The sequence below is a fragment of the Oncorhynchus kisutch genome, unplaced genomic scaffold (genome assembly GCF_002021735.2).
Source record: "Oncorhynchus kisutch isolate 150728-3 unplaced genomic scaffold, Okis_V2 scaffold930, whole genome shotgun sequence".
Taxonomy (NCBI): Eukaryota; Metazoa; Chordata; class Actinopteri; order Salmoniformes; family Salmonidae; genus Oncorhynchus; species Oncorhynchus kisutch.
In genome coordinates, this window is record NW_022262875.1 from 67,107 (window position 1) to 95,000 (window position 27,894).

The window sequence follows — 27,894 nt, forward strand, 5'->3', positions numbered from 1 at the left end:
TATAAAAGGTGCAGTGAAATGCTTCTGTGCTAGCTCCCTCAACATTCCAGTACACAAATCAATATCCCCACACCCTCAGGTTAGCCTCAGGTTAGCCTCAGGTTAGCCCCAGGTTACCCTCAGGTTAGCCCCAGGTTAGCCTCAGGTTAGCCCCAGGTTAGCCTCAGGTTAGCCCCAGGTTAGCCTCAGGTTAGCCCCAGGTTAGCCTCAGGTTAGCCCCAGGTTAGGTTACACACCACTGTTCCAACCAGAGCTGACGATGAATAGCCTGACCTGTCTAGCGTACTGTAGGATATACACAGACCATGGCTTCTATTGTCTGGCTCATTGATAAAACCCTCTCTGCCCCTAAACCTGCTGACAGGGCTGTAACAAGGCCCAACCCCCGCTACGTCCGGCACCCCTATCCTCTCCCCCATCCCCCTCTGGCCTCCATCCAGCCCCACAACGTCCCCTAGGCGTTCGGCCCTGGCCGAGGCCGGTTGGTCTTGGCGGGTGCGTCTGTGGGCTGGAGAAAGGGCCTGGCCGGTGCTTTGTGTAAGCCTCTGTGCTGGACCGGGTGAAAGCCCAGGGGGATTAGGTTAATACAGCAGGGGGCGAGGCCCGGAGGGAAGTCACCGGCAGAGGGATCAGAGCCATGGGAACTGGGGGTGGGTGCAGTGGGCGTGGAGGGGTCTGTTTGGGTGCATAGCTCCTCTCTCTGAGTTCTTAGGCTTTAATACACACACACTGGTTCAGACAGACACACACACACACAATTGTTCAGACACACACACACACACACAGGTTCAGACACACACACACTGGTTCAGACACACACACACACTGTTGCTTTAGAAACAATTTTGCACGCTACTTCACACAAACACAATGATACAGACACACACACATACAGTGGGGCAAAAAAGTATTTAGTCAGCCACCAATTGTGCAAGTTCTCCCACTTAAAAAGATGAGAGAGGCCTGTAATTTTCATCATAGGTACACTTCAACTATGACAGACAAAATGAGAGAAAAAAATCCAGAAAATCACATTGTAGGATTTTTAATGAATTTATTTGCAAATTATGATGGAAAATAAGTATTTGGTCAATTAAAAAAGTTTATCTCAATACTTTGTTATATACCCTTTGTTGGCAATGACAGAGGTCAAACGTTTCTGTAAGTCTTCACAAGGTTTTCACACACTGTTGCTGGTATTTTGGCCCATTCCTCCATGCAGATCTCCTCTAGAGCAGTGATGTTTTGGGGCTGTTGCTGGGCAACACGGACTTTCAACTCCCTCCAAAGATTTTCTATGGGGTTGAGATCTGGAGACTGGCTAGGCCACTCCAGGACCTTGAAATGCTTCTTACGAAGCCACTCCTTCGTTGCCCGGGCGGTGTGTTTGAGATCATTGTCATGCTGAAAGACCCAGCCACGTTTCATCTTCAATGCCCTTGCTGATGGAAGGAGGTTTTCACTCAAAATCTCACGATATATGGCCCCATTCATTCTTTCCTTTACACGGATCAGTCGTCCTGGTCCTTTGCAGAAAAAAAGCCCCAAAGCATGATGTTTCCACCCCCATGCTTCACAGTAGGTATGGTGTTCTTTGGATGCAACTCAGCATTCTTTGTCCTCCAAACACGACGAGTTGAGTTTTTACCAAAAAGTTATATTTTGGTTTCATCTGACCATATGACATTCTCCCAATCTTCTTCTGGGTCATCCAAATGCTCTCTAGCAAACTTCAGATACTGCTGTTTCCTCTGCTGTTTCCTCTGCTGTTTCCTCTGCTGTTTCCACTGCTGTTTCCTCTGCTGTTTCCTCTGCTGTTCCTCTGCTGTTTCCTCTGCTGTTTCCTCTGCTGTTCCTCTGCTGTTTCCTCTGCTGTTTCCTCTGCTGTTTCCTCTGCTGTTTCCTCTGCTGTTCCTCTGCTGTTCCTCTGCTGTTTCCTCTGCTGTTTCCACTGCTGTTTCCCCTGCTGTTTCCCTGCTGTTCCTCTGCTGTTTCCTCTGCTGTTTCCTCTGCTGTTTCCCCTGCTGTTTCCCTGCTGTTCCTCTGCTGTTTCCTCTGCTGTTTCCTCTGCTGTTTCTCTGCTGTTTCCTCTGCTGTTTCCTCTGCTGTTTCCTCTGCTGTTTCCCCTGCTGTTTCCCCTGCTGTTTCCCTGCTGTTCCTCTGCTGTTTCCTCTGCTGTTTCCTCTGCTGTTTCCCCTGCTGTTTCCCTGCTGTTTCCTCTGCTGTTTCTCTGCTGTTTCCCCTGCTGTTTCCTCTGCTGTTTCCTCTGCTGTTTCCTCTGCTGTTCCTCTGCTGTTCCTCTGCTGTTTCCTCTGCTGTTTCCACTGCTGTTTCCCCTGCTGTTTCCCTGCTGTTCCTCTGCTGTTTCCTCTGCTGTTTCCTCTGCTGTTTCCCTGCTGTTTCCCCTGCTGTTTCCCTGCTGTTCCTCTGCTGTTTCCTCTGCTGTTTCCTCTGCTGTTTCTCTGCTGTTTCCCCTGCTGTTTCCTCTGCTGTTTCCCCTGCTGTTTCCCCTGCTGTTTCCCTGCTGTTCCTCTGCTGTTTCCTCTGCTGTTTCCTCTGCTGTTTCCCCTCTACTTTACATTCCATACTGGTCAATGGGACAAATACCCATCCTCACAATGTTTGACCACTGTTGTTGTGATGTTGACCTCTCCACGCCCTCACACAGCCACCCCCAGACTGTATTGTGACTGAAGTCTGCTCTTCATCCCAACAAAGTACCAGAACAATAGTGTATGTGTGTGTATGTGTGTGTGTGCGTGTGTATGTGTGTGTGTGTGTGTGCGTGTGTGTGCGTGTGTGTGCGTGTGTGTGTGCGTGTGTGTGCGTGCATGTGTGTATTTGTGTGTGTGCGTGCGTGCGTATGTGTGTGTGCGTGTGCGTGCGTGCGTATATGTGTGTGTGTGTGTGTGCGTGCGTATGTGTGTGTATATGTGTGTGTGTGTGCGTGCGTGTATGCGTGTGTGTGTGTATATGTGTGTGTATGTGTGTGTGTGTATGTGTGTGTGTGTGAAAGACAGAGAGAGAGAATGAGCATGTCGGTGCTCCACACCCAGACAGGTTTAATTCCCATCCCCCGTATCCAGTGTCAGAAACCCCACCAACCACAGGAGACTGCTGAGGGGAGGACGGCTCCTGATAAACCATGTTTTTGATTTGTTCAATACCATTCTATTTATTCTTTCCAGCGATTACTATGAGCCAGTCCTCCCATATTAAGGTGCCACCAACCCATTTCTTTTCACCCCTGACCTCCTGATTCTCTCTCAGTCTCCCCCTTTTCCTCACCCTCTCCACAGGCCAAGCCTCGGCTTGTTTTGTCAGAACCTTGTCGTCCGGTTGGCGCTGGCACAGGTCCCGCCACGTTACGAGGGCCAGGCTGTAGCTGGACGGGCCAGCGGGCACTCCACCCACCGATTCTGCTGACTGAGCCCGTCCCACCATGAGATAATGCCATTCCACAGAGATCCGCACTAAAGCCCCTCTTTTCTGCCCCACAGGTATATAAAGAGGGGGCGGCTGCAGAGAAGAGGACATGCACCACTTGGGACCCCTACTCCTCTCTACTACTACTGCTACTACTACCTCTAGTCCACCCTCACGCCTCTCTCTCTCTACTCCTAACAGAACACAGGCACTAGCGAGCCGAGCTAAAGCAGAGCAGCAGGAAACCGTCTGTATTGAGTTTGGGCCCGTCGAGCTAAAACCTAACCTACGCTAGTATGGATATTGCCATCCAGCACCCCTGGTTCAGACGTGCCATGGGCTCCATGTATCCCGCTCGTCTCTTTGACCAGTTTTTCGGGGAGGGCATGTTCGACTATGACCTGTTCCCCTACGCTGCCTCCACCATCAGCCCCTACTACAGACAGTCGCTGTTCCGCAACTTCCTGGACTCCACCAACTCTGGCATGTCTGAGGTAACAACTAACCTGTTCAACCTGACTGATTGATCACTGTGCTCAGCATTGGAAGTGTTACGTCTGGTTTACCAGGCTAAGCTGCTCCGTCCTCTGGGGAAGAATAGGATCCACTAAGACCTATTCATTCACCATCATTCTAAATCTGTAGTCCCTTTAGTTTAGTTCAAACTACCCAAATGTATGGTTTGCATGTTTCTTGTTGTCTATCTTTATGGATAGAAAGCAGACTTGGTTGTCAGTGTTTGATGGGGAAAGATGTAATACTTCATAGACAGAAGATATTGTCCTAGCTAACAGAGAGAGCTTGTGTGTCCTTGGGGGAATCAAATCATCCCCAGGTCGTTGCTGTAAATGAGAATGTGGTCTCAGTCAACAGACCTGGTAAAATAAGGGTAAAATTAATCAATTGAAACCGAGTTATTAGGGCCATGATGCATTGGTTACATCCTCTACAGTGTCATTGGTTGAACAGTATGCTGTTTTCCTATAAAAAAGACGATTCGCAAAATGGACTGAGATTGGACAGATTTGACTCGTACTGTAATTGGCCCTAATGTAGCGCTAGCCAGATCTGTTATTGAATGGCTATGACAGCAGTAGCGCTAGCCAGATCTGTTATTGAATGGCTATGACAGCAGTAGCGCTAGCCAGATCTGTTATTGAATGGCTATGACAGCAGTAGCGCTAGCCAGATCTGTTATTGAATGGCTATGACAGCAGTAGCGCTAGCCAGATCTGTTATTGAATGGCTATGACAGCAGTAGCGCTAGCCAGATCTGTTATTGAATGGCTATGACAGCAGTAGCACTAGCCATATCTGTTATTGAATGGCTATGACAGCAGTAGCGCTAGCCAGATCTGTTATTGAATGGCTATGACAGCAGTAGCACTAGCCATATCTGTTATTGAATGGCTATGACAGCAGTAGCGCTAGCCATATCTGTTATTGAATGGCTATGACAGTAGTAGCACTAGCCAGATATGTTATTGAATGGCTACGACATCCTGCTATCCTATACAGCTGTAGTAGATGTTGCTGATTGTCATAAGAGAGTACAGAGAACAGAGAGGTCACATACCAATACTACTGGAGCTGTAAACAACGATAAGAAGTGCATGTTGCAGTTTGCAAGACTATTGCAAGTATGTTGAAAATGAGCGGCCAATGGAATGCACTAATGTTGAGTGATTCTCAGCAGGGAAGAGCTCAGAGACTGCTGCAGTGTTATCTAGTCTAAACCAAGTCTAAACCATGCTCTGTCCTGCCCATAATATACTGACTCATTCCATTACTAGCTCAAACTGCATTTCAACTTGGGTTATATGCCAGGATATCAGAATTTCGATGTCCAAACAACATCTAGTGTTGTGGTGACTAGTGACACACATTTTGTTTTGCAGCATCTATACTCACTTCAGAAATGGATCCTCTTCTTCATACCTCTCTGAGATATGACTCCATGACAACATATAGAACTGAACTGATATGGGGAAAAATACATGAGCATCACTGTGGTTACCAGGTTCCTGCCACCCGTGACCTTTGACCTTTAACCCCTTTCCCTCTATCTCTCCAGGTGAGGTCCGACAGGGACAAGTTCTCAGTCTTCATGGATGTGAAGCACTTCTCTCCTGATGAACTCAACGTAAAAGTGACTGATGACTATGTGGAGATCCAGGGAAAGCATGGAGAGAGACAGGTGAGACCTCCCACCATCGGTGACCCCTGGTTGGATGGGTTAAGATTCCATCCCATCTAAGCAGCACACACCCTAATCTCTCTGGACGGACAGGCTGAGCTAGCTCATAACTACCACTGTGACTTGTGGTAGTACACCCACTCCTGAGTTCAAACACAATCCCTCTACTATGGCTTGGAACACCAACGCCTGGTTTCTCACATGTGCACATATATATCAGTGGGGGCTGCTGACGGGAGGACGGATCATAATAATGGCTGGAACGAAACGAATAGAATGGAATCAACACCTGGAAACCATGTGTTTGATGTATTTGATACCATTCCACTGATTCCACTCCTGTCATTACCACAAACCCATCCTCCCCAATTACCAACCTCCTGTGACATACTGTCTATACTGTACATGTATAGTGTGAGTGCCTGCACGCCTGTCACATGGAAACACCCTGTGGCAGTAGTTGAAGCAACAAGCGCACCAGATACTGTCATCACTGTGCTTTCCAGGTCAGTGCATTCATCCTTAGGCAGGTTGCTCCTTCCAACTACCTAGACAGAGCCACTGCTACAACAACCAGCATTAACCAGCCACGTCCTCAAAGAGATGCTAACAAGATGTGTTATTAGATTCAACATTTTGAGTCAGAGGAGAATTTCTCAACCTAATTAATGTGTGCCGAGCACACCCACCCACCCACACACCCACCCACACACACACACCCACCCACCCACCCACCCACCCACTCACCCACCCACTCACCCACCCACCCACCCACCCACCCACCCACCCACCCACCCACAGCCTTGTTTTGTTTACTCTGGGAATTGGTCGGCTTACGCGCATTACCCCTCATACGAATTCAATTCAACCCTTTTCTAGGCCCATGTTCAGCCAGGATGAAGTCCAACAACCAAGCAGTTACGTGTCCTCAGATGAACCTATACACACGGACACACTTTGCTGGGAAAAACATCTCCAATGATAGGGATTCCTACATAAACAATGGGACACATTGTTTGGGGTCATTTCATTTTCTGGGGCCACACGGTGACACAGAACCAATGTGATGTATGTTTTAGTCATAGAGGTGAACGTGACCCACAATGTTCTGAGTTTTCCTTTGTAAGAGTTAACAGTCATTAAATTAGATTACAATATGCTACTTATCTCTCTCTTTTCTCTCTTTCTTCTCTCTCTCTCCCTCTCTCTTCTCTCTCTCTCTCTCTCTTCTCTCTCTCTCTCTCTCTCTTCTCTCTCTGTCTCTCCCTCTCTCTTCTCTCTCTGTCTCTCTCTCTCCCTCTCTCTTCTCTCTCTCTCTCTCCCTCTCTCTTCTCTCTCTCTCTCTCCCTCTCTCTCGTCATTTATTTTCATTCTGGATGTTAGTGGCCTCCAGGGACAGGCTGAGTGGGGGAGCCGTTGTAACTAAGGAACGTTTTGCTTTCTCTTACGTCCTTTCTGCGTCATTCCCAGCAGCCGCACATGTTTTTTTCTTAGAGTGCTGAATTCATATGTTTAGGCCTGTATCTGCCAGTGTGAAGGGATAATGATTTTAAAAGCACCATAAAAAACATTCAGCATTTTCCATCTAAAGTGTTGAACGTGGACCCTACATCGTTACTCTCATCCTCATTTGTCTCTCTCTTGTCTCCAGGACGACCACGGTTACATCTCACGTGAGTTCCACCGCCGCTACCGCCTCCCCTCCAGCGTGGACCAATCGGCTATCTCCTGCACACTGTCCACCGACGGCCTCCTGACCCTTTGTGGCCCAAAGGTCAGCGGTGGCGGTGGCGACCTCGGCCGTGGCGACCGCAGCATCCCCGTCACCCGCGACGACAAGACTAACGCCTCCCCCTCCTCTTAAGAAGACGTGGGTGGCACTGGGGATGCGGGGGGTGTCGAAGGGCGGAAGGGGGCATGCAGGGGGGGGCTTCTCTTCCAAATAAAACAGCCGTGTGGCTGGGGCAGGGTGCGGGGGGCTGAACAACACATTCCTTTACCCCCAAAGTCTCCCCACCCCCTCGCCCCTCCCCTCACCACCCTACCCCAATCCCTCTCTCCCTGACTCCACACTTAGAAGATATCAGTGTATTTCTAGTCTAATATTTTCTCATTTTTTAGACTATGCTAGACTATTATGGCAGTGTTAATATTCTGCCTCTGATTATGACTCATGACCCATGAGGATGGATAAAGAGAGGGATGGTTGGGGCTTGGGCGGGACAACAAAACAAAAGGATTTAAGAGAGGGTCACATGACTTAACCCTGGCTTTCTACTTCTTGTGTAAACAAACAACAAATCGGTCACCCCAGGGGTACCGTGGGTAATATTTCACCCAGTGAGGAAGCTGCCGTCTTTCTCCTGGCTGTACTGAAGGGCTTTACTGAGCAACTCTTTCTAAGAGAAAGAGAGGGAGGGAGGGAGGATAGGGGGGAGTTAGGGTTAAGTACGTACCATTGTCTGGTCCTATAGGACTGCTGTAGTACTGAAAAGGGCTTCCATCATTGGGCTTATACCACCACCTGGCTTTTTTCCATTCCTGTGTCGTGACTTTTTCCAAACCATTCTCTCTTGTCCTTTGAGTATTTCCTGTCCTGTAGCGTTAGCCCTGTTCAGCTGATATCTGCTCACTACCTGAGAAGTAGAAACAATAAAACTGTAATATTAACCAAGAAGCAACCCCTTGTCTGTACCTTCTCTGTTTCATCAAGTATTCATTGGATGTGAACGTATCCGTTGCGCAGGTCAACCGCAAAGCTACTGAGCAAAACTAGACCACATATTCATTGTAATAGAGGTGAGAGTGTTTACTCTCTAAGAGCTGTGATTAATCTTATCCTCTTCTTAATCAGTCAACTAAATAAGTATGAAATAAGTGGCACGAGAGCAAAAGAGTAAGACAGAGAGAGAGAGACAGTGAGACAGAGAGACTGAGACAGAGAGAATGAGACAGAGAGAGACTGAGACAGAGAGAGAGAGAGAGAGAGAATGAGACAGAGAGACAATGTGAGAGAGAGACTGGGAAAGAGAGAGACTGGGACAGAGAGAATGAGACAGAGAGAGACTGGGACAGAGAATGAGACAGAGAGAGAATGTGAGAAAGAGACTGGGACAGAGAGAGACTGGGACAGAAAAACGAAGACAGTGAGAAAGAGAGACAGAGATAAAGATAAGGGAGTGAGAGGAAAAGAAATAGCAGAGCCAGGGTCAGTAGTGCCAGTGGTGTAAAGTACTACTTAAGTCGTTTTTTGGGGGTATCTGTACTCTACTTTACTATTTATATTTTACAACTTCTACTTTACTACATTCCTAAATAAAATGATGTACTGACTGTTAGAACTGTTAAGGCTCCATGGATTGATGAGAAATTTAAAAACTGTATGGTTGAAAGAGATGGGGGCAAAAGGAGTGGCTAATAAGTCTGGCTGCACATCTGACTGGCTGACTTACTGCACATCTGACTGGCTGACTTACTGCACATCTGACTGGCTGACTTACTGCACATCTGACTGGCTGACTTACTGCACATCTGACTGGCTGACTTACTGCACATCTGACTGGCTGACTTACTGCACATCTGACTGGCCGACTTACTGCAAATTGAGAAATGATGTGAATAAACTCAATAAAAAGAAGAAACTGTATTATGAAGCCAAGATCAATGATATAAAGAATCTACTGAGGAAGGTAGCTGACTCTAAACCACTCCTATCTGTCATATCTTTAATCTGAGCCTAGAGGAAAGTCTTTGTCCTCAGGCCTGGAGGGAAACCAAAGTCATTCCGCTACCCAAGAGTGGTGAAGCAGTTTTACTGGTTCTAACAGCAGACCTATCAGCTGTCTGCCAACTCTTAGCAAACGGTTGGAAAGAATTGTGTTTGACCAAATACAATGCTATTTCTCTGTAAACAAATGAACAGTCTTAAATTGATAATAAGAAGATTGTGGGAGCTGTAATGTTAGATGGCAGTGCAGCCTTTGATATTATTGACCATAATCTGTTTTCAACCTCTGCCGTATTGTGGATTCAGAGCTATCTATCTAATAGAAGTCAAAGGATTTTCTTTAATGGAAGCTTCTCTAATGTCAAACATGTAAAGTGTGGTGTACCGCAGGGCAGCTCTCTAGGCCCTCTACTCTTTTCTATTTTTACCAATGACCTGCCACTGGCATTAAGCAAAGCATGTGTGTCGATGTATGCTGATGACTCAACCATATATGCATCAGCAACCACAGCTAATGAAGTCACTGAAACCCTTAACAAAGAGTTGCAGTCTATTTTGGAATGGGTGGCCAGTAATTAACTGGTCCTGCACATCTCTAAAACTAAGAGCATTGTATTTGGTACAAATCATTCCCTAAATTCTAGACCTCCGCTGAATCTGGTAATGAATGGTGGGGCTGTTGAACATGTTGAGGAGATTAAATTACTTGCCGTTACTTTAGATTGTAAACTGTCATGGTCAAAATATAGATTCAATGGTTGTAAAGATGGGGAGGTGTCTGTCCGTAATAAAGAGAGGCTCTGCTTTTTTGACACCACACTCCACAAAGCAAGTTCTGCAGGCTCTAGTTTTATCTTATCTTGATTATTGTCCAGTCATATGATCAAGTGCTGCAAGGAAAGACCTAGTTAAACTGCATCTGGCCCAGAACAGAGCGACATGTCTTACTCTTCATTGTAATCAGAGGGTTGATGTAAATATAATATATAAATGCATGCCAGTCTCTCTTGGCTAAGATTTGAGGAGAGACTGACTGCATCACTTCTTCTTTTTAGAAGAAACATTGTGTTGAAAATCCCAAATTATTTGCATTGTCAATTTACACACAGCTCTGACACACACTTACCCCACCAGACATGCCACCAGGGGTCTTTTCACAGTTCCCAAATCCAGAACAAACTCAACAAAATGTACAATATTATATAGAATCATTATTGCATGGAACTTCCTTCCATCTCATATTGCTCAAATAAACAGCAAACCTGGTTTCAAAAAACAGGTAAAGCAACACCTCACGGCACAACACCTCTCCCCTATTGGAGCTAGATAGTTTGTGTGTATGTATTGGTATGTAGGCTACGTGTGCCTTTAAAAAAACAATTTTATATCATTCTGTTCGTGTCTATTAATGTTCTATATATTGTCATGTTTCATGTTTTGTGTGGACCCCAGGAAGAGTAGCTGCTGCTTTTGCAACAGATAATGGGGATCCTAATAAAATACCAAATACCAAAAGAAAGTGACAGGAAACAGACAGGAAACACCACATATTCGTTTAACCATTAAATAACCAAATAAATGACAATAGGAAAGGGGGATACCTAGTCAGTTATACAACTGAATGCATTCAACTGAAATGTGTCTTCCGCATTTAACCCAACCCCTCTGAATCAGAGAGGTGCGAGGGCCTTAATCAACATCCACGTCATCGCGCCCGGGGAACAGTGGCTTAATTGCCTTGCTCAGGGGCAGAATGACTAATTTTCACTTTGTCAGCTCGGGGATTTGATCCAGCAACCAAGGCAGTATGATAGATTTTTATCTTGTCAGGTCAGCTCGGGGATTCGATCCAGCAACCTTTCGGTTACTGGCCCAACGCTCCTGCCCACCAGCCTACCTGCATTAGGTCATTAGGGCTAGGCGTTAGGCTCTGCTTCTTCAGGGGAGCTCTCTGCCAGAGCAAGGCTCAATCATTACAATAATAACAAACTACAGGCAGTGAGGGAGGCAATACCAACCCCCTGACTGGAACCAAAGCAGAGCCAGACAGGTGGAGGTGGGCTGGTGGTGGTGGGCCAGCTGAAAACAGACAACCAAAGCAGAGCCAGACAGGTGGAGGTGGGCTGGTGGTGGTGGTGGGCCAGCTGAAAACAGACAACCAAAGCAGAGCCAGACAGGTGGAGGTGGGCTAGTGGTGGTGGGCCAGCTGAAAACAGACAACCAAAGCAGAGCCAGACAGGTGGAGGTGGGCTGGTGGTGGTGGGCCAGCTAAAAACAGACAACCAAAGCAGAGCCAGACAGGTGGAGGTGGGCTGGTGGTGGTGGGCCAGCTGAAAACAGACAACCAAAGCAGAGCCAGACAGGTGGAGGTGGGCTGGTGGTGGTGGTGGGCCAGCTGAAAACAGACAACCAAAGCAGAGCCAGACAGGTGGAGGTGGGCTGGTGGTGGTGGGCCAGCTGAAAACAGACAACCAAAGCAGAGCCAGACAGGTGGAGGTGGGCTAGTGGTGGTGGGCCAGCTGAAAACAGACAACCAAAGCAGAGCCAGACAGGTGGAGGTGGGCTAGTGGTGGTGGGCCAGCTGAAAACAGACAACCAAAGCAGAGCCAGACAGGTGGAGGTGGGCTGGTGGTGGTGGGCCAGCTGAAAACAGACAACCAAAGCAGAGCCAGACAGGTGGAGGTGGACTGGTGGTGGTGGGCCAGCTGAAAACAGACAACCATAGCAGAGCCAGACAGGTGGAGGTGGGCTGGTGGTGGTGGGCCAGCTGAAAACAGACAACCAAAGCAGAGCCAGACAGGTGGAGGTGGGCTGGTGGTGGTGGGCCAGCTGAAAACAGACAACCATAGCAGAGCCAGACAGGTGGAGGTGGGCTGGTGGTGGTGGGCCGGCTGAAAACAGACAACCAGAGCAGAGCCAGACAGGTGGAGGTGGGCTGGTGGTGGTGGGCCAGCTGAAAACAGACAACCAGAAGCAGAGCCAGACAGGTGGAGGTGGGCTGGTGGTGGTGGGCCAGCTGAAAAAAGACAACCAGAAGCATAGCCAGACAGGTGGAGGTGGGCTGGTGGTGGTGGGCCAGCTGAAAACAGACAACCAAAGCGGAGCCAGACTGGTGGAGGTGGGCTAGTGGTGGTGGGCCAGCTGAAAACAGACAACCAAAGCAGAGCCAGACAGGTGGAGGTGGGCTGGTGGTGGTGGGCCAGCTGAAAACAGACAACCAAAGCAGAGCCAGACAGGTGGAGGTGGGCTGGTGGTGGTGGGCCAGCTGAAAACAGACAACCATAGCAGAGCCAGACAGGTGGAGGTGGGCTGGTGGTGGTGGGCCAGCTGAAAACAGACAACCATAGCAGAGCCAGACAGGTGGAGGTGGGCTGGTGGTGGTGGGCCAGCTGAAAACAGACAACCAAAGCAGAGCCAGACAGGTGGAGGTGGACTGGTGGTGGTGGGCCAGCTGAAAACAGACAACCATAGCAGAGCCAGACAGGTGGAGGTGGGCTGGTGGTGGTGGGCCAGCTGAAAACAGACAACCAAAGCAGAGCCAGACAGGTGGAGGTGGGCTGGTGGTGGTGGGCCAGCTGAAAACAGACAACCATAGCAGAGCCAGACAGGTGGAGGTGGGCTGGTGGTGGTGGGCCAGCTGAAAACAGACAACCAGAGCAGAGCCAGACAGGTGGAGGTGGGCTGGTGGTGGTGGGCCAGCTGAAAACAGACAACCAGAAGCAGAGCCAGACAGGTGGAGGTGGGCTGGTGGTGGTGGGCCAGCTGAAAACAGACAACCATAGCAGAGCCAGACAGGTGGAGGTGGGCTGGTGGTGGTGGGCCAGCTGAAAACAGACAAGTCATACAGAGCAACAGCAATAAACAGCAAAGACCAGTAATAGCTTTTTTCATTCATTTGTTATTAAGAAATGATCCAACAACGTATCAAAAAGTATTCAAATACAAATCTCAATTTACAATGTTCGACAAATACAAAAAACGTATTACAGAGAGTCTGGTCCACTCAATACAATAGTCTTCTTGTTTGTTCAAAAGGCACAAGGCAGGTCTGAATCCAAACTGCATGAGAAAACACCTATTTTAAGTCGTCTTCCTCATGCCAACTGCACTGAATCAAAGACAGTTTATGGAAGACGACAGGGAGACAACAACTACCACTTAACCGAGTTTGTAATAGGATAATACTGGGAGTTGTGCTTCCTGGAAAAGACTGCTGTCTCCACAGTAGGTCAATTATTGGTATTTTCAGTTCACATAACAACAGACATGACAGTTTGCACATGATCAGAATTACATTATAAAAAAATAAAAAAAGTAGAGTCATTTAGCAGACACTTTTATCCAAAGTGCATTCATATTAAGATAGCTAACTGAGACGATCACATATCACAGTCGAAGTAAGTACATTTTTCCACAATATAGAGGAGTTATCAGCTAAGCCAGTACTAGTAGGAAAAGAGAAGTGCAATGTCTTATTTAAGACAATGTTTGAAGAGGTAGAGTTTCAGTTGTTTTCGGAAGATGGGCAGGGACTCTGCTGTCCTAGCTTTAGGGGAAGCTCATTCCACCAATGGACTCACAGTCCATCCTAAGTAGGTCCCACTGATGTCATCCTTCTTTATTAACGTCCACTGTTGACAGAGCATCGTGGCATTGAGTCATTGGGGACATCAGTCTGAGGCCCAGTTCCACTTCTCCAGTCTCTCTCTCTGAGTCCAAATGTTAGCCTTGAGACCGTTGCTGTCCAACAGCTAATAGGCCTGTAGTCCTGGGTGTTTCCTACGGTCCGTACGCAGGATCCATTCTCCCTACTGGGCATGGAGGCAGACGTGGCTGGCGCTGGAGCTGGGGCCGCCTGGAGGTCTGGGAGTGGGTATAGAGGCGGTGGTTGGCCCAGGGCCTTGGCTGAGGCTGGGAGTCAGAGTGGGAATACAGTAACTGAGGCTGAGACTGGGTGTCTGGGTAGTTGTGGGGGTACAGTAGCTGAGACTGGGGGTCTGGGTAGTTGTGGGGGTGGGGGTGCAGTAGCTGAGACTGGGGGTCTGGGTAGTTGTGGGGGTGGGGGTGGGAGTGGGGTTGCTGTAGCTGAGACTGGGGGTCTGGGTGGTTGTGGGGGTGAGGCTGCAATAGTTGAGTCTTGAGGTCTGGGTGGTTGTGGGGGTGGACGTGGGGGTGTAGTAGTTGAGACTGGGGGTCTGGGTGGTGGTGTAGTTGTTGAGACAGGGGTTCTGGGTGGGGGTGCAGTAGCTTAGGCTGAGACTGGGGTTTCGGGTGGGGGAACTGGGGCTGAACAGGGAGGTGAGGAGCGTCAGAGAAGGGTGGGGTGTGGTTCTCAACCCGAGGAGAGCTGATATGGAGGTGCGTCTCCAAGAGGTGGCCAGCCGACGCCACCATGGCTGAAGAAGAGAAGGAGGAAGAGGAGGAGGAAGGGGATAAGTCTAGCGGTTGCTCTGAGCATAGAGATAGGTAGGATTGTGGTTGTGGGTGTGTCTTTTGGTGTAGCTGTGAGTGTGGTTGTAGTTGTGGGTATAGTTGTGACTGTGGGTGTAGTTGTGAGTGTAGCTGTGAGTGTGGTTGTAGTTGTGGGTATAGTTGTGACTGTGGGTATAGTGTTGGCTGTGGGTGTAGTTGTGGGTGTAGTTGTGTCTGTGGGTGTAGTTGTGGGTGTAGTTGTGAGTGTGGGTGTAGTTGTGAGTGTAGTTGCTGGTGTAGTTGTGTCTGTGGGTGTAGTTGTGAGTGTAGTTGTGGCTGTGGGTGTAGCTGTGAGTGTAGTTGTGGGTGTGGGTGTAGTTGTGGGTGTGGTGAGTGGTTCTGTTGAAGGGAGGGTGTGAGGAAGTCATGTGACAGTGTGTGTGTGGAGAACAGACCAATGGGAGGACGAGGAGGAGCGGGAACGTTAGGAGGGACGGGAGGAGACAGGAAGAGGTGTGGTGGCGGGGAGTTAGACGTGGGGTGGCGTGGAGGAAGAGGTGTGGTCGGGTGGAATTGGCACAGTGGAATCTGGATCACTCTGGGGGAAGACACAGAGAAGAGTCAGTAGAACAACAGGTGTCTAATATTTTCAAATACTTGGGCTGCACTTCATTTAGTTTGCTCCAAATACAATGGAACCGGTTGCAGGTGCAACGTCCAAGACAAATCAAGCAAATGTTTAAAAGCTTTTGACAAATGTATTTAACCCACATCAAAATGGCTTGATAATAATTTGAGTCACAATGATAAGAAACAAAAGGGTCTGCCTCACTTCTGCTGCTGGAAGCCCTCCTCTGACAGTGGTGTGGTGGGGACACAGTGGGACAGGTCTCGCTCCCCCCAGGCAGGGGGGCAGGGTGCAGGGCCAGAGGCTGGGGGGGACCACCCGTGCCGGACCCCGGGGCTCTTCATCTTGTTCAGTCCCAGCAGGCCCTTGGCGCTGGCCTCCCCCCTCAACTTCTGGCGGAACACCCTCAGACCTGGAACAGAGGTCAAAGATCACGACATCATAAACCTTCATGAAAGCCACCAAGAATAGATCTACAACTACATTTTTAATAACGGTTACAGAATGATGCTCATTTTAGAGAGCAGTTTGTGTGCAGACTGACAGGTATCTTAATATCTTGTGGAGTTCCTCAAGGATCCATTCTAGGACCTTTGTCGTTTCTGATCTACATCAAAGATGATTAAAACTCAAGAGATGTCTCCAATGTGTAAGACAGGAGCTAATTACAGTTTACATAAGAAGGTTTTCTTCTTTCCATCTGTCATACTTGATCTGTGCTTTAATTTTGAAGTGGTCGTCCATACCTTGTGTTAGAGCGCCGGTGTCCATGTCGGAGGCTCGGCGGCCCTCCTGGAAGCTGGGTATGGGGAGGCTATCCTGGGGAGGGGGCTGCAGGGTGGACGACAGGGCCAGATGACCGGTGGTGCCCAGTAACTGATAGAGGCCGTCAACAGTGCTGGGCACGGTAGAGGACAGGGCCAGGGGGGACTCTGTGGGGCTATATGTCCCAGGGCCATCCACAGTGGTGACAAGTAACATATAGGGGTCCTCAATTGGGCTGGACAGGCTGGGACTGGCAGAGAAGGAAGAGGAGGAAGAGGAGAAACTATCTGAGGAAGCTTGGTCGGATGAGTTTACCACAGCACCTGTAGATGAGGAGAGAGTAGGGAAATTTAGCCCTGTAACTTTGTGACAATGTGAAAGTGGGCTATGTATAGTGGTGTGTCTATATTGGTGTGTATAGTGGTATGTGTATAGTGGTGTGTCTATAGTGGTGTGTATAGTGGTGTTTATAGTGATGTGTCTATAGTGGTGTGTATAGTGGTGTTTATAGTGGTGTGTCTATAGTGGTGTGTGTATAGTGGTGTGTGTATAGCGGTGTGTTTATAGTGGTGTGTCTATAGTGGTGTGTATCGTAGTGTGTCTATAGTGGTGTGTGTATAGTGATGTGTCTATAGTGGTGTGTCTATAGTAGTGTGTATCGTAGTGTGTCTATAGTGGTGTGTCTATAGTGGTGTGCGTAGTGGTGTCTATAGTGGTGTGTCTATATAGTGGTGTGTGTATAGTGGTGTGTATAGTGGTGTGCGTAGTGGTGTGTCTATAGTGGTGTGTGTCTAGTGGTGTGTGTAGTGGTGTGTATAGTGGTGTGTCTATAGTGGTGTGTCTATAGTGGTGTGTATAGTGGTGTGTCTATAGTGGTGTGTCTATAGTGATGTGTCTATAGTGATGTGTCTATAGTGGTGTGTGTATAGTGGGGTGTAGTGGTGTGTCTATAGTGGTGTGTATAGTGATGTGTATAGTGGTGTGTATAATGGTGTGTATAGTGGTGTGGCTATAGTGGTGTGTCTATAGTGGTGTGTGTATAGTGGTGTGTCTATAGTGGTGTGTATAATGGTGTGTATAGTGGTGTGTCTATAGTGGTGTGTATAATGGTGTGTATAGTGGTGTGTCTATAGTGGTGTGTGTATAGTGGTGTGTCTATAGTGGTGTGTGTGTGTATAGTGGTGTGTATAGTGCTGTGTGTATAGTGGTGTGTGTGTGTATAGTGGTGTGTATAGTGCTGTGTGTATAGTGGTGTGTGTACCTCATGCAAATGTTTGTATCTAAATGAACATAGTTCAGATTTGTGCGTGTGCATGTGCATGTGTGTGTCTCAGTACTCACAAGATGGGCTGCACTGCTGGAGGCTGGCAGAGACCTCGGCCAGAGTGTGTCTGTGGGAGGGGTCTAAGGAGAGGGTTGCTGCAACTCCCTCCTCTTGCAGCTCCCCTTCCTGTGGCTCCTCCCCCTGGTTTCCATGGTGATCCTGATCACTAATGCAGGTCGGTAGCAGAGTGTCGTGGTCAGGGTTGGGGGTCACCTTTTCGGTGCTCTGGGGCAGTCTGAGGGAGCGGAGCTCTTTCACCTTCTCCAGCATGAGACGGTAGATAGCAGAGAAGTGGTTGTAGCTGCTGCTCTGAAGAGACTATAGAGAGGGAGAGAGAGAGAGAGAGAGAGAGAGAGAGAGAAAGAGAGAGGAAGAGAGAGAGAGAGAGAGAGAGAGAGAGAGAGAGAGAGAGAGGAAGAGAGAGAGAGAGAGAGAGAGAGAGAGAGAGAGCTATTGAAATTACAGTAGAAAATGTAGCTACACAGATATGGAGTTACACATAGGACTCACACTAGTTTCTTAGTATTCCTCACACTCACCTCAATGGTCCTCTGCCGGTCGATGCCCAGGGTCTGCATGAGGCCAAGTACCGGCTCGCTGTAATTCTCCCCCAGACAGGGCTCTGCATCAGGGGCAGGGGTCGGCTGGGGCGTCTCTGGAGGGGCTGCCGTGGCCGGGGGGGTCCGACTTCATCCAGCGGTGCTTCTTGATCCGGGCCACCGTGATCCGCTTGGCCGGTTCAATTACTAACATCCTCCGCACCAGGTTCTCACAGTCTGATGGTATGGAGGGAGATAAGGGACAAAATGAAGAGGGTTTCAGAACCGGCTGAGGTCACCGCTGTAGTTCGATTGGTTTTAGTGTTCTATGACCTAAGGAAAAGTTGTGTTGGTGGTGACAACAGCAGTGCTTGGTTGATGTAACACAACATGGATTTATAACATCTATAATCATATCTAACGTTGTCTGTGAATGGGTCCGAAATGGCACCCTATTATCAAGGGCTGGGAATTTCCAGGGACCTCACAATGCAATATTATCACCATACGATATGTATTGAGAGGTGATGTACCAAACATATTGCTCACTATATGTCTGCTGCAGAGAGACAAGCGAGAACGTGAGAATATGATATTTGATCAGTCATGGAAATAGAAGCGCTGAAAACATGTTGGCTTACTATTTATAAAGAAGATGGAGAACAAGATGAAAAATACCAGAGTTATGGCACAGGTACAGTCAACTAGCACTAGCTGACGCTACCTAGCAATAACAAACAAAATATATACAGTACTAGTCAAAAGGTTGGACACACCTACTAATTCAAGGGGTTTTTCCTTATTTTTTACTATTTTCTACATTGTACATCAAAACTATGAAATAACACATGGACTTGGTATTTTACCAAATAGGGCTATCTTCTGTTTACCACCCCTACCTTGTCACAACACAACTGATAGGCTCAAACGCATTAAGGAAAGAAATTCCACAAATTAACAAGGCACACCTGTTAATTGAAATGCATTCCAGGTAACTACCTCATGAAGCTGGTTGAGAGAATGCCAGGAGTGTACAAAGGAAAAGTGTGGCTACTTTTAAGAATCTAAAATCTAAAATATATTTTGATTTGGTTAACACTTTTTTGGTTACTACATTCTACAGTGTAGAAAATAGTAAAAAATAAAGAAGAATCCTTGAATGAGTGGATGTGTCCAAACTTTTGACTTGTACTGTATATATACCTTTTTTTAAATCTATACTTGGAGTCAAAGCATCGATATAATATCTTCCAAAAATAATATTGCGATATGTAACTGTATTGATTTTCGCCCCGATCACTACTCTAATCTATACACAGCACTAACGTATTGCACTACTACAGAGTAGCATACAAAATAGGGAATAGGGTGCGGTTTCCGCCTTGTGCCGTGAGAATCTGTTATGTCACCAGTCCTGCAGGACAGTACCTTGGGACATGTAGAAGGGGATTCTGAAGCGGCCCTCCCGGACCCTCTGTCTGAGCGCGGGGAGGGAGGGGCCGTCAAAGGGCAGGACGCCACACACCAACACGTACAGCACCACGCCCAGACTCTGAACACCAAAAGAGGGGAGCGAGATGAGCACTAGAGTCCTGCTACTTCCTACTACTATTAGTACTACTGTCACTACCAGATAAAGATAGATAGAATTCATGATGAATCATCTCTGCACCACAATAACCACCTATAAGGTTATTACAGTACAAGAGGGATCCTGAGATCTGAAAACATACAACCTTCATCTGCACTTTCATTCCCATGAAATTCCAATGGGTTAAAGAGAAATAATCAACCCAAAGCAAGAGAATAGGAGAGAAACCATCCCTTCCTGGTCCCTTACCCAGATGTCTAGAGGAGGCCCCTCGTACTCAATCCCCTCAAACACCTCTGGAGCGGCGTAGGGCGGGGACCCACACCAGGTGGACAGAAATTGTCCTTCACTGAAGAAGTTCCCAAAACCAAAGTCTACAGGGAGGGAGAGGAAAAAGTCCATTAATATCAGAGGATACTATCCCTAAAGCCAGGGCTGTTCAATCCTGGAAAGCTAAAATATTTCTGTTTTTCATCCTCTCCTTCTAATCAGGGACTGATTCAGATCTGGGATACCAGGTGAGTGCAATTAACTACCAGGTAGAAGCGAAAAACAGAGATGTTTTGGCCCACTAGGACTGGAATTGAAAAGCCCTGCCTAAAGCCCTTGTGAATCCTCTGGAACATTCTCATTCATATCATAGGACACATATGCACATGACAAGGCCTGGGGGTAAGGCCTTGTGTCATGACGTTGGCCTGGGGGTAGGTTTATGACAGTCATAAATACCTCTTCCCCTCTTTTTCCTCTCTCTACCCTACTGATGTGAACTTTTTGAAAACCCCTTGGTTAACATAGAGATGAGTAATTCTGTGTGATTAATTAGGTATTTAGTAAATAAATAATTAAACCCAATTTTGTATTGCTGATCCCAACTTGTTAGCCAGGGTTCGTGAAGATAACCAAGAATTTACAACTTTCAGATGAGACTGAATTAAGGTGAGGATTAATATTGACTGCTATTGATGTAAAATATTACTAGGTCTTTAAGAGTTTATTCGGAAGATAACAGCTCTATAAATATTATTTTGTGGTGCCCCGACTCTCTAGTTAATTACATTTACATGATTAGCTCAATCAGGTAATATTAATTACAGAGAAAGTATTTTATAGAATAGCAAGTCATATCACTTAATCCAGCATAGCCAAAGACACGACAATTGTTTAAATTTTTTAAACCACCACCTTTAATAGAATCTAATAAAATATTATATAATATACAGTGCATTTGGAAATTATTCAGACCCCTTGACTTTTTCCACATTTTGTTATGTTACAGCCTTATTCTACAATTGATCAAATATATTTCCCCCTCATCAATCTACACACAATACCGCATAATGACAAAGTGAAAACAGGTTTTTAGACATTTTTGCAAATTTATTACAAATAAACAATAGATATACCTTATTTACATTTTGGATTGATGAGGGTAAAAACTATTATATCAATTTTAGAATAAGGCTATAATGTAACAAAATGTGGAAAAAGTCAAGGGGTCTGAATACTTTCCGAATGCACTGTAGCTTAATTACTAACTAAAGCAATTCTATTTGGCCTGTTTTTTAAATATTAATCTTTCTGTGATTCAAGGTTGATTGATTTCCGAGCCTCTCCTTTCTGCCTGTACCTGCTACTTTGATGTCCATGTTGGAGTCCAGCAGAAGGTTCTCAGCCTTCAGGTCTCTGTGGACGATGTGGTTGCTGTGGCAGTAGTCCACCGCTGACAGGATCTGACAGAACTTCCTGCGAGCCTCACTCTCACTCAGCCGCCCCGACGACAACAAGTAGTCTACAGAGGGTGGGATATAGGGAGAGGGGATAGAGGGTGGATGGATGGGAGAGGAGGGGATAGAGGATGGGATGTAGGGAGAGGAGGGGATAGAGGATGGGATGTAGGGAGAGGAGGGGATAGAGGATGGGATGTAGGGAGAGGAGGGGATAGAGGGTGGGAGGATGGGAGAGGAGGGGATAGAGGGTGGAAGGATGGGAGAGGAGGGGATAGAGGATGGGAGGATGGAAGAGGAGGGGATAGAGGGTGGGATGTAGGGAGAGGAGGGGATAGAGGGTGGAAGGATGGGAGAGGAGGGGATAGAGGATGGGATGTAGGGAGTGGAGGGGATTGAGGATGGGATGTAGGGAGAGGAAAGGAAAGGATAAAGGGTGGGAGGATGGGAGAGGAGGGGATAGAGGATGGAAGGATGGGAGAGGAGGGGATAGAGGATGGGATATAGGGAGAGGAGGGGATAGAGGGTGGAAGGATGGGAGAGGAGGGGATAGAGGATGGGATGTAGGGAGAGGAGGGGATAGAGGGTGGGTGGATGGGAGAGGAGGGGATAGAGGGTGGGATATAGGGAGAGGGGGTAGAGGGTGGGTGGATGGGAGAGGACGGGATAGAGGGTGGGTGGATGGGAGAGGAGGGATAGAGGGTGGGAGAGGGGATAGAGGGTGGGTGGATGGGAGAGGAGGGGATAGAGGGTGGGTGGATGGGTGGGAGAGGAGGGGATAGAGGATGGGAGGATGGAAGAGGAGGGGATAGAGGGTGGAAGGATGGGAGAGGAGGGGATAGAGGGTGGAAGGATGGAAGAGGAGGGGATAGAGGATGGAAGGATGGGAGAGGAGGGGATAGAGGATGGGAGGATGGGAGAGGAGGGGATAGAGGGTGGAAGGATGGGAGAGGAGGGGATAGAGGGTGGAAGGATGGGAGAGGAGGGGATAGAGGGTGGAAGGATGGGAGAGGAGGGGATAGAGGATGGGATGTAGGGAGAGGAGGGGATAGAGGGTGGAAGGATGGGAGAGGAGGGGATAGAGGATGGGATGTAGGGAGAGGAGGGGATAGAGGATGGGATGTAGGGAGAGGAAAGGATAAAGGGTGGGAGGATGGGAGAGGAGGGGATAGAGGATGGAAGGTTAGGAGAGGAGGGGATAGAGGATGGGATGTAGGGAGAGGAGGGGATAGAGAATGGGATGTAGGGAGAGGAGGGGATAGAGGGTGGAAGGATGGGAGAGGAGGGGATAGAGGGTGGGATGTAGGGAGAGGAGGGGAAAGAGGATAGGATGTAGGGAGAGGAGGGGATAGAGGGTGGAAGGATGGGAGAGGAGGGGATAGAGGGTGAATAATGAGGAATGTAATTGATTAGTTGGTTCAGATTGTTTGTTTGAATCATTGTAAATAATTTGTGATCAAGTACACATGTGCACACACACAAACACACTGTTCTAAGAGATTGCACCAAGCATCATGGACACCTCTAGAGCGATGACCTTACACTTACCAAACATCTCTCCGTTCCTGGCATACTCCATCACCATGTACAACATGTCCTTAGTTTCCATGACCTGCAAGACACAAGAGAGGCACACTCACTGATAAATACAACTTAAATACACATTTCCCATGTCATTATTACATGTAATCCTGTGGAAGAGTGTGCCCAAAGCGTAATGCGAGAATATGACAGCAGGGACCATATTAGAATCCTTAAAAACCATTACAAAAAACAAGTTAAAGATTCTCTGTTTTAAGAAATATTTGCTTTGAGACCATATTGGAAGTAGGGGTGGGTTGACGGGGGTCGTCATTTTCCATTCTGAAAATCCCCATGTGACTCATAGAGCTGGGGGTGGCTGGGCTGAGGGCTGGGAAACATACACTTAACCCCTATTACAAGATAAACAACCTGACCTTTCAAAATCTTCCATGTAGAGAATGAGAGAGAGGGGGCAGAGAGAGAGAGAGAGAAAGTAGTTCCACAACTCTATCCTCTACCTGATAGAGCTTGATAATGTGCGGATGGTTGAGGAGCTACCTGATAGAGCTTGATAATGTGCGGATGGTTGAGGAGCTACCTGATAGAGCTTGATAATGTGCGGATGGTTGAGGAGCTACCTGATAGAGCTTGATAATGTGCGGATGGTTGAGGAGCTACTTGATAGAGCTTGATAATGTGAGGATGGTTGAGGAGCTACTTGATAGAGCTTGATAATGTGCGGATGGTTGAGGAGCTACCTGATAGAGCTTGATAATGTGCGGATGGTTGAGGAGCTACCTGATAGAGCTTGATAATGTGCGGATGGTTGAGGAGCTACCTGATAGAGCTTGATAATGTGCGGATGGTTGAGGAGCTACCTGATAGAGCTTGATAATGTGCGGATGGTTGAGGAGCTACTTGATAGAGCTTGATAATGTGCGAATGGTTGAGGAGCTACCTGATAGAGCTTGATAATGTGCGGATGGTTGAGGAGCTACCTGATAGAGCTTGATAATGTGCGGATGGTTGAGGAGCTTCATCACCTCGACCTCTCTGTAGATCTTCTTCAGGTCAGAGGGCTCCAGTCTCTTTTTATCAATGATTTTAATGGCCACCTGTGTGTACAGAAAGCAGATAGTTCATTTAAAAATGGCACCCTAACCCTTATACAGTGCACTACTTTTGACCAAAGCCCTGGACCCTGTTCAAAAGTAGTGCACTGTGAATATACAGGGAATAATGTGCCACTTCAGGCGCTGCCAAGGTCCCATTCTAGCCTGGTCACATATACTAGACGTAATATAGTAAATGTAAATCCGGGGACACTCAAATTAGTATGATATGATACTTTGGGATTTTGTCAAAGAGGCCCTTTATCCACTTCCCCAGAGTCAGATGGACTTGTTGATTCCATTTGTATGTCTCTGTGTCCAGTATGAAGTAAGAGGTCATTTTGAGAGCCAATGCTAACTATCCTTAACACAATGACTGGAAGAGGTAGAGTTGAATATTGGAGATTAATGGTGTAGGGAATAAATGTTTCATATGCATTATGCATGCGTAATTACGCACCTGGGTTTTTGTGACTTTGTGACAAGCCAGTTTAACTACAGCGAAGTTTCCCTTCCCCAGCGTCCTGATGATCTCGTAGAAACCGACCTGAACCGGCCCCCCGGGGCATGGCTGGCTCAGGGGAGAGCCATCGGATAAAACCACCATGGTGCAGAGGCACCCAGTGACTGGATAAACCTATTGTCCATTTCCCAGGATTAGAGTACCGTTATTAGGCCACTCCCGTAAACACAATTGAGAGAACATATTTTGTCAATATATAGGCTGCATATAGTAGGAAAGAAAAAATATACAATTGTGATATTAAATCTAGTAGTTCTAGGCTATAAATCTCAACACCTTCCAAAAAGTGTAATTCCATGTAACTATTTATGCGAGGAAAGACTATAGCCTACGTAACAGCGTAAGAGTTGAACAAACAGATATCCTTTAGCCAACAAGTATTGAAATAAAAACAGACCATATCCTATTATTCATTTGCAAAACAAAATCATGTAATTTACCTTCACAGAAAATCTAGTTCAGTACATCCACCTATGTTGTTGGAATCCTCCGCCGTTCTAGAACAGTGTGCGCATCCAGGCTACTTCCCTAACTGCGCACAGACGATTTGTTCCTCATATTTTGTTAACGGGGGATAAATCTGGTATGCAATAATCCACACAACCTCTGTAACTCAAACTCGGCTGGAAATCTTCTCCTGCCATAATGAACTAAAACACACTTAATTAACGTCAAGCTTGCATCAGAGTTGTCGAGCAACTGTCCCGCGCGCTTCTCGTGGAGCGGGAAAGGTAGCTTGGAGCTGGACACGGTGACGCAAAAGTGGACTTCCCGAGGTTTGCACAATGAATAGGCTGTAGCAGCCGCTCAGCGTACAGTAACGCTAAACAATAACATTGAGCAGCAACGTCTCTTTATTGAATTAGACCATCAACGCTTCTAGTAGACTAGAGGCTCACTAGTCTCCTCCCTATAAGCAGTTTAACGAACAGGCATACCGTTAAGTGGGTCATGATGACCAATGTGGTTATGACTCATGAGCCAAGGCTAACATTGTTCAACTCAATTTGCGACACTCAGGAGCATGATATTTTGTTGGATTCTAGCCACCATTTAGTTGCTATGTCAATGTTGCATTGAGCTTGTATGATGCAACATACGTTGTATTGTCCATTTGCATTGGAATTGTACTGTATATATGACAGAAAGGAAATACACTATAATATAATGCAATACAATACAAAGTAAACACACCCTGTGACATGTATAGCCTACTGTCTGGCCATGTCATGTCAATTGTGTCCTATGTCCCACTATTCAATAGGATGCTGGCTGTTAGGATGAAGCTTGCCCTGCTTCTGTTGTTACGGAACCCATGGGACCTTGTAACTTTGTAGTTGTTTTGTTGATACTGAACCCATGGGACCTTGTAACCTTGTCGTTGTTTTGTTGATACTGAACCCAGTGGACCTTGTAACTTTGTAGTTGTTTTGTTGTTACGGAACCCATGGGACCTTGTAACTTTGTAGTTGTTTTGTTGTTATGGAACCCCGGGTCCTTGTAGTTTGTAGTCGTTTTGTTGTTACTGAACCCCGAACCATTTAGCCTTCAAGTTGTTTTGTTGTTACTGAACCCCGCGACCTTAGAGCCTTGTAGTTGTTTTGTTGTTACTAAACCCCGCGACCTTAGAGCCTTGGAGTTGTTTTGTTGTTACTAAACCCGTGACCTTAGAGCCTTGTAGTTGTTTTGTTGTTACTAAACCCCGCGACCTTAGAGCCTTGTAGTTGTTTTGTTGTTACTAAACCCCGCGACCTTAGAGCCTTGTAGTTGTTTTGTTGTTACTGAACCCCAAAATATGTAGCCTTGGAATCGTTTTGTTGTTACTGAACCCCGGGACCTTGTAGCCTTGTAGTTGTTTTGTTGATGCTGAGAAGTAGGAAGTTGTTTAAGATGGAGAATAACACTGGGGAGAGGACCGTTAGATATACACAATGAGAGGGATTTGGAGTTGTTGATTTTGACATGCAACTTTATTGTAGGTCTAATGTAATTTTGATGCGTGATGATTCTGAAAGTTCTTCACAATACACTAAGGAACCGTGGGTTCCGTAGTCGGCACAGAGTAAAAGTTCAATGTTTCTTGTCTCCTTTCCTTTCCTCAAAATACAGGAAATCGATCAGGAAGCAGGCTCCCAGCAGCACAGCCTTCATCTTCACATCCAGGTCCATTGGGAACACGATTCCAAAATGATCCGCGTCCGTGTAGACTTCGCGCAGGAAGCCGGACCACTGCTTACTGATGTGCCCTATCAACATTGAGTCATCCAGAGTCTTCACCTCAAATGTGACGTCTCTGCAACAACTACAGAAAAACAGCGGCCCTTTGATCCTCAGCTGAGGCTGTCTCCTCTCGTTCAGCACAGTGAGTTTGGGCAGGAACGGGTGACACTCCTGCACCACATACCCTATGGGAATACCGGGGGGACTCTGCACCTCCAGGTCTTGCAGGCAGCAGGGGAAGCAGCAGTAGCTGCACGCAAGAGGGCGCGTCAGGGTCAACACCTCCTGCCCCAGGTTGTCCTGGATGTGAAAGGTGAAAGGTCGGCTGGGGCCAAAGCACTGTAGGGTGCAGCAGTTGTTCTCCTCTTCCGCCAGAAACACTTGTTGCCCGATGCTGTTCTTCACATTGTAGGAATTTCTAACCTCCCAACCCAGCAGTTCGGCCAGATGAAAAGTCTGATGGACGAGAAGCTGGTCGACATGAATCAGGTATTCCAGTCCTGGGGGGCAGCCGGTGGGTCGGAGATCAGGTGGAGGGGCAGGCATCATCGCAGGGACCGGAGGGGGCACGTAGCCTGGGGGTACTGGCGGGATTCCGGGGTTCGTGGGCGCGGGGTAGACAGCATTAGGGTGTCCGAAAGGGGCAGGCATCACCGCAGGGACCGGAGGGGGCACGTAGCCTGGGGGTACTGGCGGGATTCCGGGGTTCGTGGGCGCGGGGTAGACAGCATTAGGGTGTCCGAAAGGGGCAGGCATCATTGGAGGAGCGGAGGGGGTCACGTAGCCTGGGGGTGGGAATCCAGGATTTGTGGGAGATGGGTAGACAGCATTGAGTGGTCCGAGAGAGGCAGACATCATCATATGAACCGGTGGGGCTGAAGGTGTCAGGTAGCTTGGGGTGGTGGCACCACGGTGGGCGCTGGGTACACGGCATTGTGACCAGGCGGCACCTCTTTGGAGTAAGCTGGGGCCGGGGGTAACCGTCCTGAGTCGGTGTCGCCATGTCCTTTGGAGGCCATTGAAACGATGCACTTCCACGTTCTATAAGATCAAACAAGACATCAAAAAGGTTCTTCCTTATTTTATAACTACAAAAACAAGTTACACCTTTATAGCTTCACATGCTCTGACACATACATTTTCTACACGTTAGCAAGGTATTGGAAACACATCTCTTCT

The 27,894-nt window shown here is 47.5% G+C and overlaps 2 protein-coding genes and 1 pseudogene across 2 annotated transcripts; 1 reads left to right on the forward strand and 2 right to left on the reverse strand.

Annotated features, from left to right (window-relative positions):
* The first annotated feature begins 3,386 nt into the window (after positions 1-3,386).
* LOC109888237 (alpha-crystallin A chain) lies at positions 3,387-8,304 on the forward strand. The gene is made up of 3 exons (XM_031817078.1): positions 3,387-3,920; positions 5,501-5,623; positions 7,275-8,304. The coding sequence occupies exons 1-3, from the start codon at positions 3,723-3,725 to the stop codon at positions 7,485-7,487; spliced, it is 534 nt and encodes a 177-aa protein (XP_031672938.1). The 5' UTR covers positions 3,387-3,722; the 3' UTR covers positions 7,488-8,304.
* Positions 8,305-13,219: 4,915 nt separating this feature from the next.
* On the reverse strand, positions 13,220-25,378 carry LOC109884156 (serine/threonine-protein kinase SIK2-like). Its single transcript, XM_031817079.1, is given in 13 exon segments — positions 13,220-15,360; positions 15,595-15,802; positions 16,137-16,478; positions 17,497-17,797; positions 18,019-18,147; positions 18,149-18,255; positions 19,447-19,570; positions 19,859-19,983; positions 21,240-21,401; positions 22,885-22,948; positions 23,859-23,975; positions 24,433-24,609; positions 24,936-25,378. Coding segments are annotated over 12 exon segments (3,057 nt in total). The 5' UTR covers positions 24,580-24,609; positions 24,936-25,378; the 3' UTR covers positions 13,220-14,129.
* A 971-nt stretch (positions 25,379-26,349) lies between these two features.
* On the reverse strand, positions 26,350-27,601 carry LOC109890506 (phospholipid scramblase 2 pseudogene; annotated as a pseudogene).
* Positions 27,602-27,894: the final 293 nt, after the last annotated feature.